Genomic DNA, 24387 nt, shown 5'->3' with positions numbered 1-24387 from the left:
AGTGGACATCCTGTAAAATTAAAAATAAAAACAAAATGTAAAAACTCTAAATTGTAGATTTTTTTTTAACCCAAAGGATATAGGACATCACAGAAAAAGAAGATTTTTTTTTCTTTGGGTCTCAGGAGAATAAAACAGTCCTGTTGAAAGGTAACTTCTGTTACTATCTAGATTTAAGTAGTTTTCACTTATATTTTACCTTTTTAACATAACATCCATTGCATTGGTAATTTATAATCATCCCCAACTGAAATTTCCGATAATTTTCCGGAAAGGTCTGTATGTGTGCAAGGGGCTTATAACAAATGCCATTATATCTTTTTTTATGTAGTAAATGTATGTTTTTATTTTATTTTATAAATAATGTATTTTCTATTTGGGTGACCAAAAACTGAAGAGTGCCTGCCCGAGGGCTACCAGGAATTGAGAAATTTAGCAAGCCCTGATTATAATTCTGCAGAGCCAGAATATGAAAATAAAAAACAAAGATAAAATGAATATACTTTTCCATAAAAACCACAGAAAAATATTAGTTTGTTTAAATTAAAACGTAAATATTAATTTGTATTTGTATTATTCTTTTTTTTGGAGGGATTTTATTTTGAAATTCCAACTTAATTTTGTGATTTAACAATTTTATTTTTACTTTTTTTTTTTTTCTGAAGTAAATCCTGAAAGTATTTTTAACACCAAATGAGAGTCTGTTCCTGACGTAATCTGTTAGTAAATCCGTTCCCTTTAATAGGTTATTGATTAATCTGATTGTCTTTTAACAGCTTTAGAGTTGGCGGATGACTCACTAAAGCCGTCTGCATTTCCACCCTTTCGCCACATCCAGACCAATTTATTTCAGTGCAAAAGTAGTTCTGTAGGAAAGCAATTTCAGTTCTTTCGCTCAGACAATTTACTCTTTAAATAGGTGAAATGGAAGTTGGCGCTGTCATTTGTTGTTGCTTTCGTAGCTTGCAGTATCGAGTCGTATCACAGAGGACATTTGTCATTTGAGGTTTCTTCTGCCAGAGTTCAGATCTGGATGAATTATCTGCGACACGGTGACATTTAAAGGCTCTGAGAAACTTTTCAGCCGTATTGATCCAGAGACTAAAGGATGGAGATGGATGGGGAAGTGACAGGCAGGATCGGTCAGACTGGAATAAAAGCATTGTGATTATAATGCACAGGCATCATAAAGACTGAAAATGTGTCAGGAATCGCTTGTAGAGGTTTTTAGCAGTCAGCCCAATGACACCTGCTGTCAAAAGCTTTAGCAAAGACTGTAATTTACAAAGGTTAGAAGTCTTCAGTGGAAACGTGGCTTGAAGAAGAAACCCATCTGCCTCTGGCTTTGAGCAATAAGAAAAAAAAGCTGTATTGTTAAACTTCAGAAGGTGGATTATATTCTGTAGTTACAGCTTTCTAGAGGTGCAGATGGAAGGAGTGCTAGGAGAAGATAACATGCATACATATTGAATTATTTAGATAAAGGGATTGAAACATTTGGATATATCCTTTGTGTTACAAGTCTTTAAAACTAATGTCTTGAATCATTTTTCAAGTGGAGCACATGCTAAATTAATACTATATACACTACCTGACAAAAGTCTTGTCGCCTAACCAAGGTCCAGGTTCCCTCTCATCACATATTTAATACTTCACATATTTAATATACATTTACATATTATTTAAACTTTTATTATTATATACGCTACCTCATGGCTTAATTTGTGTCGGAACACGCCGGATCCGGATCCAAGTGGTGCTCGCTGCAGAGCCATTTGAGGAGAGGTGAGCTCCAGCGAGGGGGAGCTTAAGCTTGAGCTCCACCTTTTTTGCTCTTCTTCTACGAGTGATGTCACTGGGGGTAGGGTTAGGGGTGGGGTTGGTGTACGCATTAAAACAGCTTACAGGAGGAGGAGCGACAGCTCATGCTCCCCCTCGCTGGAGCTCAGCTCTCCTCAAATGGCTCTGCAGCGAGCACCCTCTCTCCGGATCTGGCACCTCTGAAATCTGATCTGGCACCTCATTTTACTGATCCTCCTCCTTAACAAGACCTTCTCCCCCGTCCGCTCTTCACTTTCGTCCTCCGTCCGCGACACCCCTCCACCCCCGCTCTCCACTTTTGTGCGTGAAATCTCCATCATCGGGTAACATGCCGGATCCGTTACCCCAATCTCGCAATTCACAAATTAAGCACAGCACTACCCCCCTTAGTTGTCTTAAAGGTTTAAAACTACTCTTGAGCCTATACTATGATAAAGCTACAATTCTCACAAATATAAATAGCCTTTCCTAAACCATGCTAACGTATGGATCGTCACCCACGTTCGTAATTAAAAATGTAGAAAATGTTTAATTAAAAATTAGAAATGTTTCTGTGGAAATCTTATATCCTTTATTAAGGTTAGAGTGTTCTCAAGACCATAAACATCCGCTGAGGTAAATCAAGAGGTAGTAAAAACTAGCGTTTCTTTATCCTGAGGTATCTGACTCTATTCACATATTGCTCCGGCCGCAACTATCGCTGTACTGGATGTGCGTTTGGCCGTTCGTGAAAAGGCCTATAACTTGACTTCTAGTTGATTATTTAGTATCAGATATGGCTCATATGAAAAGCAAAGGCCTCTAGATTACGCTTATTTTACCATAATAAAATATGATCATGTCTTGATTTTAAATGATTTAATTAGGACTGTAAGGTCTGACTCTGCTTAGACAAAAGTCTAATCACTGAACACTCATAATGTCCAGTATAGACTATAAAGTCATGCTGCAGTGGAAAGAGAATGAATATTGTGTCTGACTCCATCATGAGCTTGGAGGACTGCATCCATACATCTCTGCAATGACTCAAATCACTGATTAATAAAGTCATCTGGAATGGCAAAGAAAGCGTTCCTGCAGGACTCTCAGAGTTCATCAAGACTCTTTGGATTCATCTTCAATGCCTCCTCCATCTTAACCCAGACATGCTCAATAATGTTCATGTCTGGTGACTGGGCTGGCCAATCCTGGAGCACCTTGACCGTCTTTGCTCACAGGAACTTTGATGTGGAGGCTGAAGTATGAGAAGGAGTGCTATCCTGCTGAAGAATTCACCCTCTCCTGTGGTTTGTAATGTAATGGGCAACACAAATGTCTTGATACGTCAGGCTGTTGATGTTGTCATCCACTCTGCAGATCTCTCACACGCGCCCATTCTGAATGTAACCCCAAACCATGATTTTTCCTTCACCAAACTTGACTGATTTCTGTGAGAATATTGGGTCCATGCCGGTTCCAATAGGTCTTCTGCAGTATTTGTGATGATTGGGATGCAGTTCAACAGATGATTCATCTGAAAAATCGACCTTCTGCCACTTTTCCAAATGATCAACTAGACTATAGTACTAGTGAATCCACAATAAACACTTAAATATTATAACCGTCCTGTAAAATTTGTATTTAATGGTTATGCAATGTGGTGTTCTTATTAAAATGAATGCCACCTTCAATAAAAGCACTTCACTAGTTGTCTGTCAACTCCACAGTTTACCAGAGGCCTTTGTTTCCATGACGACTATACTGCTTTTGGGTTTTTCTTCAGTCGATCTGTCTTTTCACGTCTACAGTTGAACATCTCATCAGCCAGAGAGGGTGTTTTTGTAGACGGGCTTCAGCTCGACACGCACAAAGGGTTAAACAGTCTTTGTTTGAAAGCTGAAAGAGCGAGAGAGCCGCTAAAGGGGATGTTCATTGTGTCAGGGAAATTCAGCATCTAAAATTCGACCATCTCATTATACACACTAGGAGGAAACCTGAGGTCAGGTAATGAGATTGTTGCTAGGTGACACTGTTAAACAGAGCGCAGATTGTAAAAACAGCTTGAGTTGTGGCTCTTTTTGCTTTGAGGAAGCAGAGAAATAAAGCTTCCAGATCTCTGAAAAGCAGCTCTGTGGTGATTGAATTAGTGCAAAAATCTATGGAAGGGCAATGAATGTGATGCTGCTTTCAAATCCCACTTAGAAGTTACTTATATGTAATGCAGCATTTGTTATAAACTGCATAAAAATCTATACAGATCGTACTATTATATTCGTATTATTCTCTTAAAAGGGACCTATTATGCATTTACACTTTTATAAGGGGTTTAAACACAGTTGAGTGGCAGCAGTCTGTGAATATATCCAGCCTATAATGGTAAAAATGTATTAAGTCATCAGAGTGGGAAAACCCCACCCACTAGTTACATAAACAGCCCTGAGTGTTTTTCTGCATAAACTACAATGGAAACACATTTAGAATCAGAATCAGCCAAGTCTACACGAGATTTTGCTCCGTATCGATGTGATAGCATCTTACAGATGTTGTAGATTTGTCAGCTGCACATCCATGATGCGATTGTCCTGTTCCACCACATCCCATAGATGCTCTATTGGATTGATATATGGTGACTCTGGAGGCCATTTGAGTAGAGTGAACTCATTGTCATGTTCAAGAAACCAGTCTTAGATGCCTGTGTAAATTGTAGCCTCAGTTTCCTGTTCATAGCTGACATGAGTGGTACCCGGTGTGGTATTTTGCTGCTGTAGCCTGTCCGCTTTAAGATTCAATGTGTTGTGTGTTCAGAGATGGTCTTCTGCAGACCTCGGTTTGAGTTACTGTTGCCTTTCTATCAGCTGGAACCAAACTGGCCATTCTCCTCTGACCTCTGGCATCAACAAGACATTTGCGCCCACAGAACTGTCGCTCACTGGATATTTTCTCTTTTTCTGACTATTCTCTGTAAACCCTAGAAATGGTTATGTGTGATCAGCAGTTTCTGAAATACTCAGACCAGCCCATCTGGCACCAACAACCATTCATATTTAAAGTCACTTAAATCACCTTTCTTTCCCATTCTGATGCTCGGTTGGAATTGCAGCAGATCGTCTTGACCATGTCTACATGCCTAAATGCATTCAGCTGCTCCCAGGTAATTTGCTGATTAAATTTGTGTTAACGAGCAGTTGGACAGGTGTACCTAATAAAGTGGCCAGTGATAGTGTATCTATCTATCTATCTATCTATCTATCTATCTATCTATCTATCTATCTATCTATCTATCTATCTATCTATCTATCTATCTATCTATCTATCTATCTATCTATCTATCTATATACACACACACACACACATATACATATATATATATATATATATATATATATATATATATATATATATATATATATATATATATTTAAGGGTGGAGCCGAACCCGAATACGGTATTCGGAAAGGCACGAATAGCGTGTTTTTACGAATACTTATTTCGAACAAATACTTGAAAAATTATTTGTATTCGGGAGCAAGAAAAGCATTATATCAAAAAGCTGCGTTTCCTCCTGAGACCACAGTGCGTGAGTGAGAGAGCGAGAGAGAGAGAGAGAGAGAGAGAGAGAGAGAGAGAGACGGACGCTCAGTCGGAGGGCGGGGCGGAGGTAAAAGGTTTCTGGCGCAAGCTTCTTCACAACAGCAGACAGAGAAGGCTCGGCTGAGCGAAAAAACTACTACACTGCATCACTATTTTTGTTAAATAGATTTTTGTACCTTAATTGGGTTCCAGATGCAGTTTATAAACTTGTAGCGGAGTTTGTTCGGGATTTTCCATTACGCTGCATTTTTTAAGTTTGCAATCGGTTGCTCTCTGTTTACGCAACGTTAGCTCTGTTAGCGCGGTAATTTAGACAATAGACTGTTGACAGAGTAACGTTAACGTTCTTTTATAAAGGTTAAAATGATGCTTGTGCAGTTGTGTCGAATAGTATGCACTTATGGGAGTTATATGGTACGTCTAAATAACTCTTTTGCAGACAGCAAGATATATGCTATAGGCTAGTTAACCTTAGCATAGCTTCCCGTCACTTTTTATTAACTTGAAACTCCTCAAATACATTTGGGCACCATGAAAAAGAGTGAGACTGCTGCTGAGCCATTTCTTGGTCCTCCACCAGTAAAAAAAAATAAAACTTCATGTTCTTTGTGGAAGCATTTTACAGTCAGTGCTGCTGCAGATAAAACAAAGTGATACTGTATAATGTGTGCAAAAGTGAAATCAGCAGAGGCAGAGATATTAAACATCTGTCAACATCTTCTATGCATAATCTGATTAAATCATTCATTTTCTTTTCGGCTTAGTCCCTTTTTCAATCTGGGGTTGCCACGGTGGAATGAACCACCAATTTATCCAGCATATGTTTTACACAGTGGCTGCCCTTCCAGCTGCTACCCAGCACTGGGAAACATCCATACACTCTCTTTCACACACATACAATAGGGACAATTTAGCTTACCCAATTCACCTGTATTGCATGTGTTTGGACTGTGGTGGAAACCGGAGCACCCGGAGGAAACCCACGCCAACATGGGGAGAACCCAGTCGAGGCTCGAACCAGCAACCTTCTTGCTGTGAGGCGACAGTGCTACTCACTGTGCCACCGCGCAACCTTCTATGTAATGTATTATCACATGCACTAAAAGCATCCTCTCCTGATACTGTCTGTGAACCCCCCACAAGCATCAATCCCCTCAATCAGCACAGCTATGCTCTGCTAAATCCTCCACATGCACCAAACCATCAACACAGCCACATTCTGCTCCAGCAAGTCAGTTTCAAACATAAAAAAGTAAAAAAAAAAAAACGTTGTGTCTGTTTTGTGGCAGGCAGATGACAATAGCAGGGCTGTATCTTTTAGTATTATATAGAATACTTTTGTTCTGCCAGATCTCCCAGGCAGGGTTTTATTTAGATTTATTTAGCTAATTATAGTTTTTGTAATTCTGTGCATTGGAAAAAAGTTCTTTCAGAAGAAGAACAGTTTTTTGAAGTATTATTTGTTTTTATTCTGTCTATTCAGTGTCCTTCAACAAGAACAGTGGTGGTGGGGTTCATAATATTCACAATGGTATTTTATTAGTTGTTGGTTTAACCATGGATGAGATAATGGCTTATATGTTATTTTCTTTTCAATGACATTTCTTGTCACATGTTCAAAAACAACAACCAATATTGCATATCTATAATTTATATAATGGGTATAATTAAACAATACTTTCACTATAACGTAAATTAGAAGTGTAATAGAAAAAAATATATATTTTTGCGCCATTTTGAATTTTACTCGAATACAAATACAAATACAAATACTTTTCCCCCCTCAACAAATACAAATACAAATACAAATACCGGCTGCTCCGCACATCCCTAATATATATATATATATATATATATATATATATATATATATATATATATATATATATATATATATATATATAAATATATATAAATATATATTTATACAACAGTTCTGTCTGGTTCTCAAATCTGATTGGCTGATAGCCGTGCGATATTCTGCAATATCAGAACCCATACAGCCTCTTTACCCTTTGTGTATCACTCCGCCCACATACAAAAAAAGCAGACACTACAGATCTAAAGTTTAGAAGATGCTTGCTCAGCTGTTTAACTGTCAGCTCATGACTTGAATCCAAGGTGGAAGAAAGTAGTTCCTCATACAAAAGGGTTTTTGAAACTCTCCGTGTTTGATTTTGTTTTAATATACCATAATGCCGTCTAACTGTTGTATAAACGCAATATCACACTCGTAGCAATATCACTGCTACTCGTGTGATATTGCTCATATATATATATATATATATATATATATATATATATATATATATATATATATATATATATATATATATATATATATATATATATATATATATATATATATATATATATATATATATGGATAAGAGAAACCAGGTTTATTACTAAATAAAGTTCAGCATGTGCATCAAAAAAGTCATGTGATTTTATTTTAACAGATGATATGATAGCAAACAAGACTTTCTGGTGATGCCAAACACTCATTTCCATCAATACCACATACTGTGTGATGGAGTCTCATGTTACAGCATGCAATTTTTGAAGGTCACCCTTAATATCATAATAAAATAGCCTCATTCTACACCAGCTACTTACAGCAATGTTCTCAAATTACAGTACTTCTATTTGACTTTCATGAAGCAATTTCATTCATTCAGTCTCTCTCTCCGCCTCGTTCTCCCTCACCAGGAACAGCAGACATCTGTAATAAAAATTTCCAGAGGATCCATTTCCTTAATTTAGAGTGAATATTTTATCCTCTGAGGAGTTTCTCAATAAAACATTAGTAGCCTTGAAATGCTAATGTCGTCATTCTTCAGTGGTCAGATGTGTTCGTGGAAGCAGTTTTATTCTGCAGAGTTGAACAGAAAATGTCCTTCTCTCTAGGTCGCATCTGAGGATCATTTTTGAACCCACACGACTTGATATTTAGTTAATAAGGTTGCGTTGTTTACAAATACGTGGCAAGTCTTTCTTCAATTGAAGTATACCGTATAGGTACAAACTGGATTAAACTAATCTCCTAAGGGGGTTATGAATGATGTAATTGATCAGTTTGCATTTTTACACAATCTTAAAAGCTTATGGAAGATAATGAATGAATTGTTATTTTAGTTTTATTCGTGTGCTTATATAAGGACTGGAGGATATCTTGAAAAACTGATTTCAAGAATACACCATTAATGATCATCTGCTTTATGAAAAGTTCATTTTAACGTCTAATAATGCTATTTAAAATTGAAAAGTTGTATCAGTTGTTTAACCCTCCTGTCCTCCTGTTCCCATCTCACCCCTCAAAACTGACCGGTCTGTTTTAACTGCTCTTAAATTAGCACGAAAAACATTTTTCTCCACCAAATTTTTATTCAACATTATTTAACTGTGAACTTAAAGTAGTGCTTAACATAAATGTATATAATTAAACGTAAAATAACTGCAGTAAAAATACAAATAGCCCATAAAAATGTATTACAAAACGAACAATAGATGACAGAAATCAAAACACTTTACTTCATTACCAATAAACAGCTCGCTAAAACAACACAAGGTCTGACCAAAGAAATTAACATTTTAATCCATTTGAATTATTTATCAACCGGCAAAGCACCAACAAACTGTATCCTTTGCTGTGTATTGAGTGCTCAAATTTTCATTCAGTCTTCAATTGCACTATATTAGTGGACTAATGTAGGGAGTAGTGAATGAGGGTATAAACAGTGATTAAGGACACAGCACTAGTTATACTTTGGCCATTTTTGAGCGAGATGCTAATGGTCTAATTTTTAACTTAAGCTAAGCTCAAAGTGCTCCTGCTAGACCCAGAGATTTGTACGGTCTGATGAGTGAATATAGTGTGGATACCCCAGTCAGTTCCTATGGTGGTCATTTTTGACCGGGAACACCTCAAGTGTAAGAAGGTTAATTAAAACACTCAAAATTTAATGAAAGAGATGATCTTCACTTCTATATGTTCAAGTGCATAGTGTGAAGAATATCATTAGGCCTTAAGGCAATCAGCTAAAAAACATTATATTTATGAGTGTTTTAAGTTGTAAATTGGTCAGATTTGACCCGAACACGACAGGAAGGTTAATGGGCCTGAGCTGACATGAATTAAAGGTGATTGTCTTCAGAAATATTTTGTGTTGTTCTGGTTGAAAGTCTCTTCACAATCTAAAAGTACTGATTAAAGTAAATGATCTAAATGTGTTTATATGTATTTTTATATTCTGGGTAAAACATAAAACTACAAAATGTTCACCCAATTACATATTGTCGGGCCGACATCTCCCATAATCCCGATAAGTAGCTCAAACTGTCTGTCAGCAAATGTAGATTTGGACTTCTGCGCATCTCTTTTCATGCATATCCGCCATTAGCGCATGCCCGCCTGCAACACGTTCACACAAGACAGTCACAGTCACGGTAAAATCAAATGCTGAATCGAAACTTTTGAAAATCCTGAATCAATACTGGAGTTACTTTTGCACGCTGGAGGAAGGACGACACCATGGCTGAAGTGTTTCTGTTAGACAGGTAATGTTCTGTTTTAATTTTATTTTAGTCCCCCAAAGCTGATGTAGATTGTGTTGATTTATGAATGGGTTATATGCACAGAAGTGTTGTTCAAGCCACTAAAATCTCCCGGTGAAAGATTGATGTGATATTTTCAGTTTCATAAGGACCTTTTACAGCATCGATAATGTAGATTTTTATTTAGTTTAACAACAAAACATCAGTATATAGCACTATTCCCCCTAACCTGCTTTTCTGAGCTGAAGTTGCTTTTATATTCACATTGGTTCGTTTTTTAACAATGACAGCCTCCCTTAACTGTTTACCATGCTGCTCTGAGTGTTCGCTCTGAAATAGCATGTAAGTGTGGCACGCCGCCGGCCAAACATTAGCTACATTTCTAAATGGCGAATGACACAAACTAGTGGGTTGTCTGCTGTCGTGTCTCGGTGCGATTCTCGATTTCAGGGGGTTTGGCTTTGAAACAGTCTCTTCCCGGCGTCCAAAGATTAGCGGTTAGCATTTTGGCAGATCACCTACTGCGCCTTTAACAATGAAAATGAGTATTTGCGTTAACATCATCGTTACAAAAGATAAACAAAGTCATCAATAAAATATATAAATGGCCAGTCAAGTATCTGCATCCACTTCTTCATAGACTTTGTAAATTTGCAGAATGTGGTTTTGCATTGTCTTAGTTGAAATATGCATGGGCGTCTCTAAAAAAAGACGACAGCATATCGTGCTCCAAAATCTCTATGTACTTTTTAGCATTAATAGTGACATCACAGAAGTGCAGGTTACCTTTGCCAAAGGGCACTGACACAACCGCATACCATGACAGACCCTGGCTTTAGTACTTGTTGCTGGGAACAGTCTGGATGATCCTTTTTTCTTTGGTCTGAGTCACACAGGGTCCATTTCTCCCCAAAAATACCTGAAATACGGATTCATCTGCCAACAGTACACGTTTCCATTGTGTGATCGTCCATGCCAGATGCTTCTGTGTCCAGAGAAGTTTCCAGCGCTTCTGGACACTGTTAACATAGGGCTTCCTTTTGGCACAGTACATATTTAACTGGCATTTGTGGATGTAACTGCATATTGTGGTACTTGAAAAAGGTATGCCAAAGTAGTCCTGAGCCCATGTGGGGATATCGCTTATAGATGAATGAGGATTCTTGATGCAGTGCCACCTGAGGGATCGGAGACCACAGTTGTTCAGCTTAGGCTTGCGCCCTTGTCCTTTACACACTGAAATTCCTCCAGATTCATTTAATCTTTTAATGATGTTCTGCACTGCTGAAGGTGAACTATCCAAATGTCTTCATCTCTTTCTTTTAGGAACATCGTTTTTAAACATTTCAATAATTAGGGACCGAGCACCGAAACGGTGCGTAGGCCCTATTGGAATTGCTCCGTTTATTAGGGACCGAGCACCGAAACGGTGCGTAGGCCCTATTGGAATTGCTCTGTTTATTATTCTTCTTCTTCTTCTTCTTCTTCTTCTTCCGCGGAATGAATCGCGATTTAGAGGGGCTAAACATGCCCGAAAACTCACGAAACTTTGCACACGCCTCAGAAGTGGCGAAAATTTACGTTTGTTATGGGCTTCGGAAGTGGGCGTGGCAAAATGACTCGACAGCGCCACCTAGAAAAATTAAACGGACGAGCCCCCGATCCATGAATCACACACACGCACGAAAATTGGCACACACCTCAAACACACCAAAACATACGAAAAAGTCTCTTGGAGCCTTATCTCAAACCCAACAGGAAGTCGGATATTTTTAACTTCCTGCGGCGAAAAAGTGGCGTTTTTGCCATTTCCAGGCGTCGTATTTTAACGAACTCCTCCTAGGGATTTTATCCGATCGACACCAAATTTGGGTTTTGTCATCTAAAGGCCTTGATGATGTTAAATTGCGAAGCTTTAGAGTTTTCGTCGATGGGCGTGTCCGTGGTGGCCTCGCAAACTTTGACGATTCGCCACGAAACAGGAAGCCGTTATAACTCAGGCATGCATTATCCGATCTGCCTCAAAATTCACACGCTTGATAAGCATCCTGACCTGAACACGTTTACATGCCAATATCCAGAGACAGTTACGGCGCCACCTGCTGGCCACAGGAAATGACATGATTTACGGAGTAACAAACTCCATCCACAAATTTTATCGTATCAGCACCAAAATTGGGTGGTGTTATCTGAAAGCTCTGGTGATGATATATTGTGAAGATCTAGAGTTTTCGCAGAGGGGCGTGTCCGTGGCGGCATGACAAACCTCAACGCTTCGCCATGGAACAGGAAGTCCTTGTAACTCAACCACAAAATGTCCAATCAGCCTGAAGCTTCACATGGTTGATAAACGTCATCTCTTGAACACATCCACATAACAATATTGAAGTGGGCGTGGCAAAACGACTCAACAGCGCCACCTATAAAAATTAAACGGACGAGCCCCCGATCTACAAATCACGCACATGCACGAAAATTGGCACACACCTCAAACATGGCAAAACATACGAAAAAGTCTCTTGGAGCCATATCTCAAACTCAACAGGAAGTCGTATATTTTTAACTTCCTGTGGCGAAAAAGTGGCTCTTTTGCCATTTCTAGGCGTTATATTTTAACGAACTCCTCCTAGGGATTTTATCTGATTGACAATAAAAATTGTGTTTTGTCATCTAAAGGCCTTGGTGATGTTAAATTGCGAAGCTTTAGAGTTTTTGTCGATGGGCGTGTCCGTGGCGGCCTCGCAAACGTTGATGATCCGCCACAAGACAGGAAGTCGTTATAACTCAGGCATGCATTATCAGATCTGCCTCAAAATTCACACGTTTGATAAAAGTCCTGACCTGAACAGGTTTACGTGCCGATATCCAGTTACAGTTATAGCCCCACCTGCTGGCTACAGGAAATGACATGTTTGACACTGTAACAAACTCCTTCCACAAACTTTCCCGTATCAGCACCAAAATAGAGTGGTGTCATCTGAAAGCTCTAGCGATGATATATTGTGAAGATCTAGAGTTTTTGCAGAGGGGCGTGTCCGTGGTGGCATGACAAACCTCAACGCTTCGCCATGGAACAGGAAGTTATTATAACTCAACCACACAATGTCTGATCTGCCTGAAACTTCACATGATTGATAAAAGTCCTCTTCTGAACACATCCACATAACAATATTGAATCAGTCATAGCGCCACCTGCTGGCAGAAGGTAGATTGGCTTATAACTCAACCACACAAACTCCGATCTGCCTGAAACTTCACATAGTTGATTATATTCCATTACTGAAGGCATCTACATGCCAATCTTAAGTCACAGTTATAGCGCCACCTGCTGGCAGATGGTAGTTTGCAGTATAACTCAACCACACAAAGTCCGATCTGCCTGAAACTTCACAAGGTTGATGAAAGTCCCCTCCTAAACACATCTACATAACAACATTGAGTCTGTCATAGCGCCACCTGCTGAAAAAAGGCAGTTTGGCTTATAACTCAGCCAAACAATGTCCGATCTGCCTAAAACTTCACATGGTTGATAAGTTTCCTCTCCTGAAGACATCTACATCCCAGTCATGAGTCAGTGTTATAGCGCCACCTGCTGACAGGAGGAAGTTTGGCATAAATCTGTGATTTTCTCAGATATTTTTAATATATCGGCTTAAATTATTACTGTTCGCTGTTCTCTGTCATCCTGATGCCACCGGGCGGCGGTGAGCCCGGGTGCGAGGTCCCTATCATCGCTGCTTGTTCTTCTTCTTCTTCTTCTTCTTCTTCTTCCGCGGAATGAATCGCGGTTTTGAGGGGCTAAACATGCCCGAAAACTCACGCAACTTTGCACACGCCTCAGAAGTGGCGAAAATTTACGTTTGTTATGGGCTTCGGAAGTGGGCGTGGCAAAATGACTCGACAGCGCCACCTAGAAAAATTAAACGGACGAGCCCCCGATCCACGAATCACGCACATGCACGAAAATTGGCACACACCTCAAACACACCAAAACATACGAAAAAGTCTCTTGGAGCCATATCTCAAACCCAACAGGAAGTCGGATGTTTTTAACTTCCTGCGGCGAAAAAGTGGCGTTTTTGCCATTTCCAGGCGTTGTATTTTAACGAACTCCTCCTAGGGATTTTATCCGATCGACACCAAAATTGGGTTTTGTCATCTAAAGGCCTTGACGATGTTAAATTGCGAAGCTTTAGAGTTTTCATCGATGGGCGTGTCCGTGGTGGCCTCGCAAACTTTGACGATTCGCCACAAAACAGGAAGTCGTTATAACACAGGCATGCATTATCTGATCTGCCTCAAAATTCACACGCTTGATAAGCGTCCTGACCTGAACACGTTTACATACCGATATCCAGATACAGTTACAGCGCCACCTACTGGCCACAGGAAATGACATGTTTTACGGAATTATAAACTCCTCCCACAAATTTTATCGTATCAACACCAAAATTGAGTGGTGTCATCTGAAAGCTCTAGCGATGATATATTGTGAAGATCTAGAGTTTTTGGAGAGGGGCGTGTCCGTGGCGGTATGACAAACCTCAACGCTTCGCCATGGAACAGGAAGTCCTTATAACACAACCAAACAATGTCCGATCTGCCTGAAACTTCACATGGTTGATAAACGTCATCTCTTGAACACATCCACATAACAATATTGAAGTGGGCGTGGCAAAATGACTGGACAGCGCCACCTAGAAAAATTAAATGGACGAGCCCCCGATCTACGAATCACGCACATGCACAAAAATTGGCACACACCTCAAACATGGCAAAACATACGAAAAAGTCTCTTGGAGCCATATCTCAAACCCAACAGGAAGTCGGATATTTTTAACTTCCTGTGACGAAAAAGTGGCGCTTTTGCCATTTCCAGGCGTTGTATTTTAACGAACTCCTCCTAGGGATTTTATCTGATAAACACCAAAATTGGGTTTTGTCATCTTAAAGCCTTGGTGATGTTAAATTGCGAAGCTTTAGAGTTTTCATCGATGGGCGTGTCCGTGGCGGCCTCGCAAACTTTGATGATTCGCCACCAAACAGGAAGTCTTTATAACTCTGGCATGCAATATTCGATCTGCCTCAAAATTCACACATTTAATAACAGTCCTGACCTGATCAGGTTTACGTGCCGATATCCAGTTACAGCTATAGCGCCACCTGCTGGCCACAGGAAATGACATGTTTGACACTCTAACAAACTCCTCCCACAAACTTTCCCGTATCAGCACCAAAATAGAGTGGTGTCATCTGAAAGCTCTAGCGATGATATATTGTGAAGATCTAGAGTTTTTGCAGAGGGGCGTGTCTGTGGTGGCATGACAAACCTCAACGCTTCGCCATAGAACAGGAATGCCTTATAACTCAACCACACAATGTCTGATCTGCCTGAAACTTCACATGATTGATAAAAGTCCTCTCCTGAACACATCCACATAACAATATTGAGTCAGTCATAGCGCCACCTGCTGGCAGAAGGAATTTTGGCTTGTAACTCGGCCACACAATGTCAGATCTGCCTAAAATGTCACATGGTTGATGAAAGTCCTCTCCAAAACACATCTACATAATAATATTGAGTCAGTCATAACGCCACCTGCTGGCAGAAGGTAGTTTGGCTTATAACTCAGCCACACAATGTCCCATGTGCCTGAAACTTCACATGGTTGATAAGATTCCTCTCCGGAAGACATCTACATGCCAATCTTAAGTCACAGTTATAGCGCCACCTGCTGACAGGAGGAAGTTTGGTATAAATCTGTGATTTTCTTAGATCTTTTTTTATATATTGGCTTAAATTATTATTGTTCGCTGTTCTCTGTCATCGTAAGGTCACCGGGCGGCGGTGAGCCCGGGTGCGAGGTCCCTATCATCGCTGCTTGCAGCTTTAATTTTCTCATGTATTTGTTGTCAAATTGGCGATCCTCTGCCCATATTTGCTCCTACAGGACTAGACCTCTCTTGGATGCTGCTTTTGTTCCAAATCATAACTATAATCACCTGTTGACATCACCTGTTCCAAATCATTATTTAACCAATTGACCTTATTACTAGCCCTAAACTGCTCCTGTCCCAACTGTTTGTGGAATGTGTTGCAGCTCTGAATGTCAGGAAAGGATGTATAATTACAAATTAAATGAAGTGATTAGACAAAACATGAAATATTTTGTGTTTATATTGTCTGCAATGAAATACAAGTCAAAGTACATTTGGAAATCACTACACTTTCTTTTTATTTGCGTTTCCCATACTGCCCCAACCTTGCCAGGTGTGTTAACATTATCATTACAAAAGATCAATAAATTCATCAATAAAATATATAAATGGCCAGTCAAGTACCTGTTTCCACTTCCTCTGTAGATCATCAGATTTTTAAATAAAATAAAAATTTGAAGAAACCACCAAAGCCAACTTATGCCTAGTTCAGACTGCGTGATTTTAGCCCCGATTTTGGTTCGCCGACAGGTTTTGAGAAATCGCCGACAAATGCCTGAAATCACAGGCAAATCGCTGCTCGTGCACGTGAGTGACAATCACACAGTATGAACTATCAAAGACGCGATCTGAGAGAATCGCCGATGAGTCGCCGATGCCTGCGAGATATTTGGCATGCTAAATATCTGAAGCTGTCGACGATTCAAATCATGCCGTGTGAATTGAGTTTTGACTGAAAATAACATCAGCGTTCGCCCACAGCCAATGAGAGAGCCACATTTACTTGTGTGTGCGTGTGTGTATACCTGCTGCAGGCCAGCGGGAGGCTGGGGGAGAGGTTTAAAGCGCTCTTTTTCGGTTTATTTGGACCCACGAAATGGAGGAAAAACTAGTGGTTTGACAGGACTCAGGAGCAACCGTGTCTGTTTGACGTTTCATACAGAAAGAAATTAGTTTATTAGCAACGTTAAGGAGAAATGGCTAATTCCCTTTAAACCCAGGTGAGCAAATATGTACATTTTCTACCCCATTAAAGGCTTCTTTCTCATTATGTAGTAAATAACAAAAGATATACGACGTGTTTTTGGCTGTGAGATGTAGTTTGGATGAAGTTGTCGGCGATTCTTCCTATAGTAAAGTCATGCAATGTGAAAGCCCCTGTCGCCAATCCATTTTGCAGTGTAAACAAAGCAGCGACGAAATGCTAGCCCAGATAGTCATGCAGTGTGAAAACATCTGTGACACGACTACTTTGAAAATCATGCAGTCTGAACTCGGCATTAGCAACTACATGCAACAGAACACTCTCCTAACTTTTCCATATGGTTCCCATTTGGTTAATTTTTGGGAACCAAGTAAGAATATTCTGGGAATATTATCTGTAGGTTTTTAGGTAACACTAAATCAACATACTCAGAATATTGCAGCATTGTGTGAGCATTGAGTGAGCATTCCTTGAATATTCTTCTAACCCAGAGGGAATTTTCTGTCTACTTCCAAAAACAAAAAACAAAACTCCCCAGTCTAACCAACAGAGAACATTCTTAGAGGTTTCTGGGTAGTTTTTTGGAACCCAAAATGGTTAATTTGGATGCTAAAATCAATCAGAACATTTGATCAATTGTAAAACAAAGCTCTAGCAAACATATGCAATGTTTTCTTAAAAAAAACTGTAATATCTTGTATATGTCCATGCATCAGAGTCACTCAAATATCATGCTGTATTTCTGCAGGTATCAGATAGTTGTGGAGATCATCCAGGCGACCACCATCAGCAGTATTCCTCAGCTCAAGAGACAGAAGGGTAAGATGATCTTCAACGAATCAGACAGTCATTTTGACGTTGGTGATCTTTTAAGCTCAGTGTGGGCACTCCATTTTTATTTTCCTGTTTTCTAATTTGCCTTAACAGGGTCATGAACTGGCTTTTTTGTTTTCTTTGTACTGTTCTCTCAGGTTAACTTATAATGTTATCAAAATGTACGTCATCATTGGGAAGTAAAAGGCTATGTTTTGTCCTGTTTTAACTCGTCTGAAACTGTTTGAATAGATAGTGTATTATTATGAACACTATCCCTACTTCTTCTTTGTCATCTTTGTGTCACAGTCCAAGCTGGATCTGATTCACTGTCTATGATGATTGCATCAGAGCAAAGCTTCAGACACACTCTCCATCAAGCATTAATGGAACACTACACTTTTATGTGCTCATTTTACAACTTCCCTAGCATTACAGTTGAGGTTTACCATTATTGAATCCGTTTTGCCAATCTACAGGTCTGATGGGAGCATTTTAGCTTACCTTAGCATAGATAGTTGAATCGGATTAGACCATTAGCATCTCGCTCAAAATACAAAACAAAGAGTTTTTATAATATTCCTGCTTAAAGCTTGACTGTTTTGTTGTGCGTTGTGTACTAAGACTGACAGAAAATGAACCGTTGCTATAGTCTAGACCAGTGGTTCTCAAACTTTTTTCATCAAGTACCACTTTAGAAAAAAATTGTCTCTCCAAGTTCCACCAAAATGAGCAGTATTGAAGTACAGTAGCGTATAGTAGGCCCAGTAAAGCAGCTACAACTCTGCACAGTTAAAAAAAACGTGACGGATTACCTCAGAAATATAGGCTATATGTCATGGCATATTATATACATCATTTTTGATAAATTTTGAAATATATGTAGCATGTACATGACATATTTCATTCCTCCGCGTACCACTAGAAGGAAGCCTGCGTACCACTAGTAGTACACGTACCACAGTTTGAGAACCACTGGTCTAGACTAATATGACTAGGAATTCTACACTCATTCTGGCGTAATAATCAACGAATTTTGCTGCTGAACAATGGCTGAAGCGGGTACAATGATATTATGCAGCGCTGTTGCTTAGTTATTTAACTGGGGCCCGCATATTATCATCTGGCTTGTTGTAAAATGAGTTGTAAAATGAGCCTATTTCAAAAGTTGTAAAATGAGCCTATTTAAAAAAAACACCTGTGTGAATTGAGTTTTACCATTTCTTTACCATTTTTTTTTATTTTGTTTTCAGGCAAGAGGCTAATGGTCTAATCAGATTCAATGGACTATGCTAAGCTAAGCTAAAAGTTCAACCGCCAGACCCAGAGATCAGCTGAATAGATTCAGAAATAGTAAAACTCAGTTGTTGTGGGAGTTGTAAAATGAGCCTATTTTCAAAAACACCTGTGTGAAATGAGTTTTACCATTTTTTTTAAAGCAAGATGCTAATGGTCTAATCCGATTCAATGATCTATGCTAAGCTAATAGTGTTCTCGCCAGACCCGGAGATCGCCTGAATGGATTCAAAAATGTCAAAACTCAATTGTTGTGATTGTAAAATGAGCCGATTTCCAGAAACACCTGTGTGAATTGAGTTTTACCATTTTGTTTTTTTTTTTGGAGCAAGATGCAATTGGTCTAATTTGATTCAATGATCTACGCTTAGCTAAGCTAAAAGTGCTCCAGACATCGAGATCAGCTGAATGGATTTAAAACGGTAAAACTCAATTGTTGTGGGAGTTGTAAAACACGGCGATTTCTTAAAACATCTGTGTGAATTGAGTTTAACCATTTAAAAAAAATAATAATGATTTAAGTGAGATACTAATGGTCTAATTCGATGCAATGATCTGTGCTATGCTAAGCTAAAAGTGCTCCCGCCAGACCCAGAGATCAGCTGAATGGATTAAAAAATGTCAAAACTTAATTGTTGTGGGAGTTGCAAAATAAGCAGATTCCCAAAAACACCTGTGTAAATTAAGTTTTACCGTTTATTTATTTATTTATTTATTTATTTATTTATTTATTTATTTATTTATTTATTTATTTATTTATTTATTTTTATTTTTATTTTTTTTTAAGAGACATGCTAATGGTCTAATCCTATTCAATGATCTATGCTAAGCTAAAAGTGCTCCCGGCAGACCCGGACATCGGCTGAATGGATTTTTAAAAAACTCAATTGTTGTGGGAGTTGTAAAACAAGCCGATTTCCTAAAACATCTGTGTGAATTGAGTTTAACCATTTAAAAAAAATAGTAATAATTTTAAGAGAGATGCTAATCATCTGATCCGATTCAATGATCTATGCTAAACAAAGCTTAAAGTGCTCTTGCCAGACCCGGAGATCGGCTGAATGGATTTAAAGATGGTCAAACTTTTCAGGGCAATCATAAAATGAGCCCATTTCCAAAAACATCCATGTGGAATGAGTATAATGATCTGAAGAGTTTCATGATGGACAATTTGAATGTAAACAAAAATCTGTCAGCAGCTAACACAGAATATTGCACTAAACTGAAGAAGTTATGTTAATATGCCAATAATACATCCAATACAGCTTCTCCGTTTGCTCATGTTTATCTGAAGAAGCTGTGCTGTATTTGTGTGTGTTGTTTGATGGGCTGATGGGTAATTGCAGTGAGTCAGGCACTGTTCGTGTTCGAGCGGCTCTGCATGCAGACACTGGATTGTGACATTTACTGCAGCCCATAAAACACCTCGGCTGATTCCTACACATATTACACTCCACGATCAATTTAAATGTGTTTTGGTATTCACTGAAACTACTGGCAGAAAAACAAGCTGTTTGAGGAAATGGCTTTAATACAGTGTCAGTGAAAGGTGGTGCTTAAATCTTTAAAACTTTTCCCCCACCTTAGGAGATCATTCATTCATTCATTCATTCATTTTTTTGTCGGCTTAGTCCCTTTATTAATCCGGGGTCGCCACAGCAGAATGAACTACCAACTTATCCAGCAAGTTTTTATGCCGCGGATGCCCTTCCAGCCGCAACCCATCTCTGGGAACTTAGGAGATCAAATATTAATTAAAATGTTTTTTATTTTATTTTATTTTCTACCAGAATGGCAACCCTCTGATTTAATAATAAGATTTTTAATAGCTTTTTTTTTACAGATTTTTATGAATGCATGGTCATGTGTGTTTATTTGTGTGTAAATATATTTACATAATTTTTCTTTCTTTTTTTTTTAGATTATAATTATTATTATATAATTAATATTTTATTTTATTAATATATATTTTTAATAACGCAAACACTTAAACACAAACGAAAGCACTTATTAACCTCCATACAGGGTTCATACGATCCTGGAAACCTGGAAAAGTCATGGAATTTTGACAGCATTTTTCAGGCCTGCCTGGAAAAGTTTTGGAAAAATAAACAAACCCAAAAAGTTTTGGAAAAGTCCTGGAAATTTGTTTAACAAATATCAGTGAACTTGACTATATTTGAGATGATAATATTGGGTAAATTTCAAATACAATTGCGATGTCTATCCCTTCACGTGACATTCTCAGTGTGGGCCAAAAAGCAGCTTGCAGTTTCAGCTTCACCTCTCTTTCACTTGCATTCATCGTAATGCAAGATACATTTGAGTGTCATATCCAGAAACAAACTCTAACTACAGAGGTACGGTAATGTGGGTGCTAAACGCTAATTAGTCATGTGAAGACACAAGCCAACATTTCTAAACATTTTCTAAAAACTATTTTACAGGTAAAAAATAAACATAAACTACACAGTAAATAAATGATATGATCAATTTTCCTGACAGCATATGTTATAAGTTATTAATGTTATAACTTGCTTTTAAAAGTTACACAAGCTGTTTTAAGTCAGTTTAACATAATATAAGTTCAATGGACTCATGAGGTTAATTTGATTTAGCTTAATAATTTAAAGCAACCAGGATTTTTTTACAGTTTACATAGATTGTCACATTTTTTTTTGATATGCTGTAATACTTTTTTCTTATTTACCACATATACGTAGACATTACATGAAACATGGTCATGAATATTTACCCGGAAGTTTTAGAAAAGTCATGCAAAAGTCCTGGAATTTTAGTATTAAAATGTGTATGAACCCTGTCCATAATGCTGGTAGCTGGCACCTATTCACCTCCATAGTATTTTTTGTCCTACTATGGAAGTCAGTGGATCCCAACAACCAGCACTCTAAAAAATATCTGAAAAGTTACAGCGCAAAATGACGTACATCCACAGATAACATTAAAACCATTATAAAAGTACATTTACATTCAGCACCACTGTCTAAGTTTATATTAGGACATTTACATTAACATCAATTTACAGCATCTAAACAACCTTAAAGGGATAGTTAGGGATAGTTGACACCAAAATGAACAATGCATAATCATTTACTCTCCCTCGTGTGCTTTTTATGAGTGTCTTTCTTCTGTTGAACACAAAAGAAGATATTTTTCTTTGGCATCCATTGACTTCCATAGTGGGGAAAAAAACACTATTGAGGTGCCAACTCCCAGGATTATGGAGGTCATTATGTGCCAGCTACCAGCAGACGTCAAAACAACTACTTTTGTGTCCAACAGAAGAAACTCAGATGTTTTGAACAAGTGAGGGATGAGTAAATGATGGCAGAATTTTATTTTTGGGTGAACTGTCCCTTTAAAACGAACAACAAATCCCTTGTGTACACTTAGCAAATAAAGCTCATTCTGATTTAAGAATGAAAGTTTGTCCCTTTTGTCCCTAATTTGCTGTTGTATTATCACATAGTGGCATAAAAAGGTTTTAAAAATGACTATAATGACACTATATCACAGTATTTTTGTGACCATATATCACAAAAAACAACTTGTCTATTGTGACAGGCCTAGTGAGATTACACATCTCTCTGTGTTTCTGCAGACAGTAAAGGAAAAGAGGCGGCAGCGCTGAAGGCCGATCTGTTACGTGCCAGAAACATGAAGCGTTACATTAACCAGCTCACGGTGGCCAAGAAGCAGTGCGAGAAGCGCATTCGGCTCCTCGGGGGACCAAACTATGAGCAGCAGGAGGACGGAGGCCAGGAGGAAGGAGACGGGCCTCAGAGCCAACGGGTACTGGAGAAAATGACCCATCTGATAGCAAAGAAACACTTATCAAATTCAATATGAAGCTGCTGTAGGTTGATTTATTAAAGGAACAGTTTGGAAAAAAGCTCTTGGATGACCTGAGGGGGAGTAAATAAAGGGATAGTTCACACACAAAATAAATAACACACTCAGTTTTCTCACCCTGAAGCGATATTTATGAGTTTCTTTCTTAGGTTAAACACAAAAGAAGATATTCTGAAGAGTGTTGACTAAAAACTGGTGACCATAGTGGGAAAAGCAAAAACTGTGGAAGTTGATGGTTACCGGTTTACAACATTCTTTAAAATATCTTCTTTTGTGTTCAACAAGTAAAGAGTTAGTAAATAATGACAGAATTTTCAGTTTTGGTTAATCTATCTCTTTAATATCAAGTTCAACGTGAGACTACTGTAGGTTGGTTTATTAAAGGAACAGTGCACCTAAAATCAAATCAAATGGATGACCTGAGAGGGAGCAAATAAAGGGATAGTTCACACAGAAACAAAAATAACTCACCCTCACCCTCAAGTGATCTTTCTAAGTCTGTTGAACACAAAAGAAGATATTGTGAAGAATGCTGACCAAAAACAGATGACCACCGACGTCCATAGTGTGAAAAACAAATGCTATGAAAGTCAATGGTTACCGGTTTACAACATTCTTCAAAATGTCTTCTGTTGTGTGTGTCATCAAGTAAAGAGCGAGTAAATGACAGAATATTCAGTTATGGGTGAACTATTCCTTTAATAGTGATTTTTCTTTTATTACAAGTAGTTTTTTCTACAAACTGAGGTGCATATCAATATAAAACACTTATCAAATTCAATATGAAGCTGCTGTAGGATGATTAATTAAAGGAACAGTTCATCAAAAAAAGCTCTTGGATGACCTGAGAGGAGTAAATAAAGGGATATTCACACACACAAAATAAGTAAAATACTCATCCTTTTCACCCTCAAGTGATCTTTATGAGTGTATTTCTTCTGTTGAACACAAAAGAAGATATTGTGAAGAATGCTGAACAAAAACAGATGACCACCGACGTCCATAGTGTGAAAAACAATACTATGGCTATCAGTGGTTACCGGTTAACAACATACTTCAAAATACTTTCTCTTGTTTTCAACAAGTAAAGAACAAGTAAATGATGACAGAATATTCAGTTTTGGGTGAACTATCCCTTAAATAGTGATTTTTCTTTTCTTTTTTTGGTAAACTGAAGTACTAAAAAGTTTTTATAGCTAATTATTACACCTCATAATTGGTACACGACATACTCAAAGTTTATTACAAGTAGTTTTTTCTACAAACTGAAGTGCATACCAATATAAAACACATATCAAATTCAATATGAAGCTGCGGTAGGATGATATATTAAAGGAACAGTTCATCAAAAAAAGCTCTTGGATGACCTGAGGGGAGTAAATAAAGGAATAGTTCACACATAAAATACAGTATATAAATTACTCCGTTTCTCACCCTCAAGTAATCTTTATGAGTGTATTTCTTCTGTTGAACACAAAAGTAGATATTGTGAAGAATGCTGACCAAAACAGATGACCAGTGACATCCATAGTGTG

The 24387-nt window shown here is 38.3% G+C and overlaps 1 protein-coding gene across 1 annotated transcript in view; it reads left to right on the top strand.

The window, feature by feature from the left end:
* snx25 (sorting nexin 25) overlaps window positions 1-24387 on the top strand; it is an 83690-nt gene that overhangs the window by 37069 nt on the left and 22234 nt on the right. Inside the window, 2 exon segments of the mRNA NM_001163293.1 lie at window positions 17619-17689; window positions 22602-22792. Of these exon segments, the coding sequence (NP_001156765.1) occupies window positions 17619-17689; window positions 22602-22792 (262 nt within the window).

Source organism: Danio rerio, chromosome 14 (genome assembly GCF_049306965.1).
Source record: "Danio rerio strain Tuebingen ecotype United States chromosome 14, GRCz12tu, whole genome shotgun sequence".
In the NCBI taxonomy this organism is placed as follows: Eukaryota; Metazoa; Chordata; class Actinopteri; order Cypriniformes; family Danionidae; genus Danio; species Danio rerio.
Note: the sequence above shows the minus strand (reverse complement) of the source record. Positions and strands in the feature narration are given on the sequence as shown.